The 8854-nt window shown below is 38.4% G+C and overlaps 1 protein-coding gene across 1 annotated transcript in view; it reads right to left on the reverse strand.

The window, feature by feature from the left end:
- The window catches only part of LOC117395016 (WD repeat-containing protein 48), a 29153-nt gene extending 20861 nt beyond the window's left edge, over positions 1–8292 (reverse strand). Inside the window, exons 1-3 of the mRNA XM_033993843.3 lie at positions 8099–8292; positions 4226–4366; positions 10–88 (exon numbers count right to left, since the gene is read on the reverse strand). Of these exons, the coding sequence (XP_033849734.1) occupies positions 10–88; positions 4226–4366; positions 8099–8146 (268 nt within the window). The 5' untranslated portion in view covers positions 8147–8292. The remainder of the gene's footprint in view (positions 1–9; positions 89–4225; positions 4367–8098) is intronic.
- Positions 8293–8854: the final 562 nt, after the last annotated feature.

An 8854-nucleotide genomic window follows, 5' to 3' on the forward strand; every position in this document is an offset into this window, starting at 1 on the left:
AATACTTACACGTCTTTCCATTACAACAAAGTACGATGTCATTGACCCAGTCTGTGTGATGTTCCATTGATGCTATGTAGGGGTCTTGCTACAATTTAAAAAAAAAAAAAGTGTTACCAACATTATACTTAAATAACCACATTGACGTTAGCAATTACCAGTTTGATCCGGCTAAGTACTGTTATTTTTTATACATTTTACTTCATTACACATCGCAGTCATCAATCAAGCAAATTATTTTTATGTAACGTCTTTCATGGCAAAGACATCTCAAAGTGTTTCACAATAAAAAATAAAATAAAATAAAATAAAGGCCTGTGAAACAAGACCGAACAATAAAAGAGTACAAGTCAGATAAAAGTCGCCACCCAGCTGAAAAACGCATAGCCTCCCGTTTTGTAGATGCTACTGTGCCTTTAATGATAAGGGGTGATTGTGCTTCTAGCTGACTAGATCACTTGTGTGCGCTGGGTGAAAAAAAAAATCTTGGAACCACATGACAGCTGTGTTAAGACTACATTTAACTAATCAAAGAGTTAAAGGGGTGGGTTTTCCGTTTTAAGCACTTGGAGAGGCTGGAACGTTAATGACTGCTGAAAAAATAAACGTTTATTTTCAAAGCAAAAACAATGAATGAATGTGGAAATTACCAAACCGAAATGGATGATGAAAAAGAAAATGAAAAAGAGCAGCTTATAGTCAATGATGAGCAACTTAGAAAGCTAACTTTGGGCAGCAGTGTGGAGTAGTGGTTAGGGCTCTGGACTCTTGACCGGAGGGTCGTGGGTTCAATCCCCGGTGGGGACACTGCTGCTGTACCCTTGAGCAAGGTACTTTACCTAGATTGCTCCAGTAAAAACCCAACTGTATAAATGGGTAATTGTATGTAAAAATAATGTGATCTCTTGTAACAATTGTAAGTCGCCCTGGATAATGGCGTCTGCTAAGAAATAAATAATAATAATAATAATAACTGGAAGAACCGCAAGAGGTGCCGTGCTTACAAAAAAGAAACATCGTGATACTGGGTAGGACATGTGGTGAAAACAATGGAAAAGGCTTTTTTACAGCAAGGAACTGGGTGGCATGATGTGCAAGCTCTGCCAGAAACACAAAAGGATCAGGGGGTAAATTGAGCAGTGCAGCCTGTATACGAATTAGAGTGGGTTGTTCATTATAAAACGGAATGTTTGGATGCTGCACGCGGACTGGCTGTTGAGGATTTTTTTTTACTGTGCAGTTAAATAGTACAATGCATGGCAGAACTTATTTTTGCCGAAGCATAGTTTGATTAATAAATTATCAACACGACATATTAAACTTGCAATAAACATATACATTCAGGGCTTGAATTTCAGCGCGGGATTGCGGGAATCATGCATTTTCCAAGTTGCTCCCTCATATCTGCCCCTTTCAGTGCGGGAAAATCCCGCAGAGATATTTTAAGACACCAAGTTATTGTATTTTCCACCCAATTTAGAATGCCTGAAACGCTACAACAATCTCCAAGGAAGTGGGTGTCAGTGACTAAAGCACCATGAGCCGCATTCTGAGTAGTTCTGGTTTAAATAAATAAATAAATAAATAAATAAAAGTAGTGCTGGATATTTTAAGTACCGCAAGCCTTTATTGTCTCGTACGCGAGTCTTGGCCGCTATCTTCAAGCATTATATAAACTCAGAACACTGCAGTAATAAACCGTTTTGAAAATAAAAAGATCATATTAAGTCTATCTATGTGTTGTTTTGCAAGCAGTGACTTTCGCTTTAACTCTTAAAACAGCCCCATTCATTTTGGGGCGCCAGGGCACCAAAGGTTACGCACATATTACTCAGGCACCGTAAAAGCCACACGCCTTGTTTTAAAAGTACAGACTCAGGGCTTTCCAAAGACGTATTCAGTGTGTGTATGCGGTACTCCTAGCCGGAGCTACGATCGCCTGAAGTTAAGCCTCTCATCATGCGACAGTGTTCACAGCTTAGGTTTTGCCTATTGCTCCATCATTGTAGCGGCTAGACAAATGGGGCGGTATCGTTGGAAAGCTTAAAAGCTCAGTCTCCCCCATGTACATTTCATATATATATATATGGCTATTTTAGCAAAAGATAAACTTGTTTTTCTTTTTTTGAAGCCTTGGTATTTACAACTTCAGTGTTTTCAATTCAACAAAAGAGCATTAATACTAGGGATGTGCATGACAAATATTTTGAGTATTGAGAATTCCACAGCTGTTGAGGTCGACTAATCGAATAGTCGCCCCCCATTCAAAATGAGATGTACATTAAATGCAAAATAATGCATATTATTACTGTAATTGCAATAAATTCTGAACGTTATTTTAAAATACTTAGCTAACACAACAACTTTGTTAAATAAACATTAGGCTATGTAAAAAATACCTTCCTATTAGGAGACATACGGAAATGCCATAACAGCAGCAATAACATAAGCATACCTGTCAACTCTCGTGTTGTGACAATTAAAAAAAAAAAAGTAACGCTTGCTTATAATATGGGCGTCTCCCGTCTAATTTTTAATCAATTATTAATTTAATTTTCATTCAATAATAGTTTAGCAATGTGAGCTGCGAGGCAAATGCCTTAAATTAGCATCCTTGTGGCAATGTTTTCCGGTCATAACAGCGAAATACAAAATGCATTAGATTTACTAGCTAATTTATACAATCCACTTTAAACGATTTACTTTTCCCACGTTTTCAAACCACACTCAATATATAGACTACCGGTCTACGTTAAATCAAATCGGAAACATACCTATGCGTTCGAGTTCCAGTGAATAAAAAATAAATAGCCTATATAGGCAGTAGTTTGCTATGTATGTAGCTAGCTTAATAATATTAATAAATAAATGAATGAACAAAAAGACCTGAGTGGTATTAACGCACTAGCTTTCTATGGAAGCAAAAAAAAAAAAATCCTTACAAAAACTTTAGGAATAATTAGGCTAACAATTTCCATTATTATTATCATGTTCACTTATTCTTGTTTAAAAAAATCAGCATGTCCATCAGGTCCGGCAATACTGCACCAGATGGTGCTCAGGCAGAGTTTGTTGTTTTTGTTTCAACTTCAGAGCCTGAGTAGCTATTGCACTGTGATGAAAATGCGCCACAAGACGGCTGGCCGCACCGACTACATTATGTATGGCACCAAGTTTAAAGCCATCGTTGATGGCGAGCTGCAGAGTGTGTGCAAAGCACAAATTCGAGTCCCATTCAGCGAACTCCGAGTTTGCTAAGATGATGTTGCTGGCATTGTCGTGAACACAGGCAGTGATTTTCCCCCATAAACCCCAATGGTCTACAGCGGTGTTCAACACATTTGTGAGATTCTCTGCTGTATGCCTCTCTGGCATGGCGCGAGTCTGTAGAACTATGCTTTTCATTTCCCAATCCTCTATGAAATCTTCTATTGTGACGTACGACTCGGTATTCAGTGCAGTCCACGCCACCTTCTCAGCCTTTGACACGTTTCTGCGGACAGAAGCTGCTGAATCAGCATGCATTTTTTCGAGTCAAGTGGCAATTGTTTTTTGTTCAGGGTCTGTGTATTCAGGTTCCACAAATTTCATCAACTCCCGAAATCCCTCACCTTCAACAAAACTTATGGGAAGCATGTCCTTTGCCACCATATTAGCAATAAGGGCTGATGTTTTTTCAGCACGTACGTTGTCACACTGACGAGGCCTCACCGCAAAGGATGCAATGGCGGTTTGTTGCGGTCCTCTTTCCTTTTCTGTCATTGCTAGCGTCGCAGAAGGGTGTTTGGCTTTTAGGTGGGTTAACATACCAGTTGTAGATTTGTGGTAGTTTAATTGCACTGCACATATTTTACACTTAACAGTGTTTTCATTTACTTTGTCAAAGTATTTCCATGCTGAACTTTTCTGTGAGGAAGCCATCGTTAGCCGAGGTATGTTCTAGTTTAGCCAATCACAGACAAGAAATAACAAATCCCACCCTCCAGTCAATCTTCATTACCGCTACATAGAGAACCAATCAGCAGTACAGGCTTTAAAATAAGCCTGTACTATATACATTTTTTTTTTTTAACTTTCAAATGTTGGATTCACTTGTCGACAGGTGCCATCGTTATCGAATAGTCGAACGTTCGACTATTCAGTTTCACCCCGAATTAATACACAATCTATTCACAGCACTCCTTCTCTTCACAGCTATGGGAGTGATAACAGACAGCTACAGTACCTTGTGCTGGTTCACACTCCAGATTCTGATGATGGAGTCTCGGCCAGCAGTGAAGAGCCGGTTCAATGTGGGGTCCAGCTGCAGTGCGTTCACCCCATTGCGATTGTATTTCTCTACTTCATCCCGTATTACATAGGACACCTGCAGCAACACCACAGCAGTGCAGTGGATTAGAAACACATCACAGAGACAGAGGGAGCACGTCAACCAACTTAAAAACATTCAGAGAGGCATTGGGTGGTTCTGATGTTGCTTTCATTCTATACAGTACTACCGCAGGAAACCAGTCTCAGGAACATGTATTAAAAACAATATCACAAAGCTGCTTATTACAAACATGACAAGCCACAAGCAAATATTTCTATTGTCTTTCTTACATAGTTGGATATTAGCACAAATCAAATGGCAACGGTTGCAAAAAAGAAGAAAACATGCAATCAAAAAGCACAAGTTTGATGGATAGAGCCTGCACACTTGTGCAATGTATTGGGACAAGCAAAAGGAATGCTACTGTACAGCAGCTCAAATCACTAAACCTCAAGTCATTGTATTCATCATTGTATATATCTTGCTCTTAATTGTATTATTACTTGCACTGTGATTCTTGAAATGTATTTGTTTACAACTGTAAGTCGCCCTGGATAAGGGCGTCTGCTAAGAAATAAATAATAATAATAATAATAATAATACTAGTTTCCACTCAAACAATGCATACTGGGAGATATGCATGGTGGGCTCTTAAAGACATTCTCTAATCTTGTAGCCAGTCAGTGTAGGGCAACAGTACTTTAAACATTAACATTTCATCAGGTATTTTAACAGAGACCCAGTCTGACTGAGAATTATTCCTTTCTGAATTACAGTCCTAATTGGTTGACTATGCCCAAGTAAAAAGCCACTTCAAGAGTATACTAATGATTACTTGCATCTTTACAGTGTCTGAAATGTATGCCTGAAATTATGGAACTGCCCTTAAGGTATTTTAACAGAGATCCGGTGTCACTGAGGATTTGCATTTACAGTTGCTGCGTTTAATGTAAAAGCAGGGTCAATGTCACCAGAGCAGTGCTGCATTTATTTAAATTATATTTAGCACTCCCCAAATAAAATAAATAATAAATCCACATTGCAAGGCATAGAACAAACAGGGTTTCCTTAACACTAGCAGCCCCTCGACAGTCATTGTGGTGGGTTTTGGTTTTAAAATGTAATTTTCTCCAGTCGTGTCACACATATGGGGCTATGTTTTCATGTACCTTTCTGTCTGTATGTATTAAATATTCTCACAAAAGCATGAAAACGCAGGAGTGCAGAAATAAAGGAGATGTATTATATTATACCTAAAAGTCCCGGGAGCAGTCACATTGACAGCCACACAGAAAACAATTGTATTGTGATTATACAGAACGGTTTTCTACTTTATTTTTTTGTTATTTACCAGTCCGCAATGTGTTCAGCTGTAATTAGATTAGTCTCTACTCTGTGCCTGAGTGAATGACTGACAGTCTATTGTTTTTCAATCAGCCTTTTCAAAGGCTGGCGTCTGCTTGCCAGCTGTGCTGTTTGTCAGTTATTTATCATCGGGACTTGTGAAAATAAATACTAGAAACCATGGAGTTTTACAACACAAGAAAATATGGAGTTGATGTTTTGGATCAGATGGCATCCAAGTATTCTGTGAAAGCTGGCTCCCGACGTTGGCCTTTTCAGGTGTTTTACAATGTATTGGACCTAGCAGCCAATGCACGGAGAAGAATTTACCAAGGAGAGAATATATTTTAGTTAGCACAGGAACTTCGCAAGAAGCATTTGGAACAGAGGGAGACTGCCAAGCGTGTACCCACAGCTGAAGCTGGCAACCCCACTGAGAGCCGCAAGAGATGTCAATGCCAGGTTGGCAAGTATAATAAAAATAAAACTTTGGGCAGCAGTACCCTGTGCATGAAGGCGGCGTGGAGAAGTGCATATCTGTATTGATTGTGAACAGCCTTAGGACTCAAGGTAAAGGAATACCATTTTGTTGAAAAAAAAAGAAGAAAAAAGAAAAATAAATGAAGCTTTTTTTTATAACTTCTTGTGCTGTACGCTTCTGTAAAATGTTTTTATCTACATTGTTCAGTTGCTTTTGCGCATCTGATAATAAACAGATTGCTGTTGAAAAGTTAAAAATGTATTGTTATCGTTTCAGTTTTATAAATATGTATGTTGCAAACCCATGTCTGTTCAGATGTTTATTTATTTACATATTACGCATCCCCAAATTGAACTTTTTGTGAACTTACAGCAGATGACCATACATTCTACCTAACTTAGTCTAACTTCTGATTCATGCATTAAACCAATGTTCTACAAAACATGGATTCAGAGGTCTTTTCTTGCACTGAATGCAACCACACATATACAAATAGCATGCTATTCATTTAAATGTTTAAGCTCTACTTGGAAATCGTACCACCACAATTAATTAGTATATTTTGTGTCATTGAAATTCAAAAAATAATAATACAATAAAATTTAAATGAAACTTATTATAGAACCCTTTTGTTTTACCTGACCAGTATCCACTTTAGAAACATTTGGTAATGCTGATGTACAGTATAGAGCAAGATCTGTTAAACAATCATTGCACAGTAGCACTTTCTACCTGGAATTACTTACTGTAATACAGATCATTCTAACAGAATACAGCAATCTTAATCACAAGCTTACACAGAGAACTGGATACACAGCACAATCTTAAGAGATGAAGAAACAGTGTTAGCAATCAACATTTTCTTCAGCAATACATACTGGTGTAATGTGTAAGATTTTATATATATATATATATATATATATATATATATATATATATATATATATATATATATATATATATAATATGCGTTTGCCTGTGTTATGGACATATCAGTGATGGCTTAATGGTGAAAGAGTAACAACTGAATTTGCATTTGATACCATTGCAACAGCTTGGCAAGTCGCCTTCTCTCCTTAGTCATTAGACCAGGTCACAGTGGGCTTGCTATTTATTAATAGCCAACTGACTCCACATTTTGAACAGTTCAAAACTATACAACTTTAGCCAATTAAATATGCAACATTTCCCTGTAATCACGGACGACCTGAAAATAGATGAATCTGTTAAGTACCGGTAATTGCATTATATGAATAAAACGTTTAATATAACAACTTAAATGTTACCCCGTCCAAGGGATTTATTCCACAACAGAACCCTTATTAGTACTGTATTTTTACAGAAGCCGTAATGAAGTGTTTACTGTATAGGTACTTGCGAATATATGCAGTACTGTACAGTACAGCAGCATTGCACATCACACAAACCTTACTAAATATGAACTGATCACGGTAACAGGAAACGGACGCAGTAAATAACGCTTGCCAAAATGAAAAGAACACAAAATGCTGATGGCTGATGTTTTGTCATAGATTTGCACACGGCTTAATTCAATCTAAACACGGTTACCGTTGCACGATTGCATGACCTACACACTACAATTAAAAAAAAAAAAAAAACAGGACCCCGGCCCTTTTGCAATCCACCGTTATTTCGTGTCTTTTTACACATTTGAAATCCAGTTTATTAACTTCGTGGTCTGGCAGTAATATTAGCTCCTGTATGGATCACCGCTTCACAGATGTACTTATGACCAACCCAGACGAAGCAAACAGCAGAGAGAGACCGAGAGCATTGGAACCTGTCCCCTCGCAGTAATCACTGCGCTGTCTCAAGTGGACCCCACGCTTCAGCTCTACGACACCTTTCCTCGATACTACCACACAGGGCAGGTGTGAGACAGCATCGTGTCCCTGTGCCCGAACTCCTACCTGGAGTTAACGTTAATACTATACATTTACCTGGACTTTCCTCCGCCCAGCCGCATTTTGCCTGTGATGAGCCGCCATCTTACATGTTGACAGCGCGACGTCACTTCCACGGAAAGACTACAGCATAAACTTCCGGAAGCTACTGTCAGTCAAATGCTGACGGCAAAGGTGCTGCACCAATTGCAGAAATCAATCCAGTCAAATTTGCAAGTCAAGGAATGGGAAGAACGGAAGCAAAAGACAAGATGAGGGTGTGTTCACGAGGAAGTTAGCGTTCAGAAGCAAAGTTTTTTTTTTAAATATAAGGATAATTAATATTATTGAAAGCCCCGCTCAAGCGGGATGGTTTACTGCTGTGTTGCAATGATTGTATAAACAGAATGGGTTAAGTAGCTCAGCTGAGAAAGTATTATTAACCCCGTTCGTGAATTGTAAGGCAGTTTAAAAAGCACAATATATACAGGGGCAAAAGCGCTACTTACAGGTACAATAGGTGGGCTGCAGCCAGGATAGATACTTTTGCAAAAGCATTTTTCTGTTTTGTTTTGTTATTAACTGCCCCTTACATTTTTTGGACGCGTGCAATTTTTCTGAATTGTTCTTTTTGCAATGAATTAAATTTGAATGTGTTTGTATATGTGTTTATGTATTTAGAGTTGGTCTGGTGTTTAGATGTTTTTTGACTATACGCTCTATACCAGCTAATAGGGTACTGCTCAGGATCACCCCCAGCTGCGGACTGATTTAGCACCAATTGCAAAGAAAAAAGATGGCGAAAAAAGTTGG

Source organism: Acipenser ruthenus, chromosome 3, assembly GCF_902713425.1.
Source record: "Acipenser ruthenus chromosome 3, fAciRut3.2 maternal haplotype, whole genome shotgun sequence".
Classification (NCBI taxonomy): domain Eukaryota; kingdom Metazoa; phylum Chordata; class Actinopteri; order Acipenseriformes; family Acipenseridae; genus Acipenser; species Acipenser ruthenus.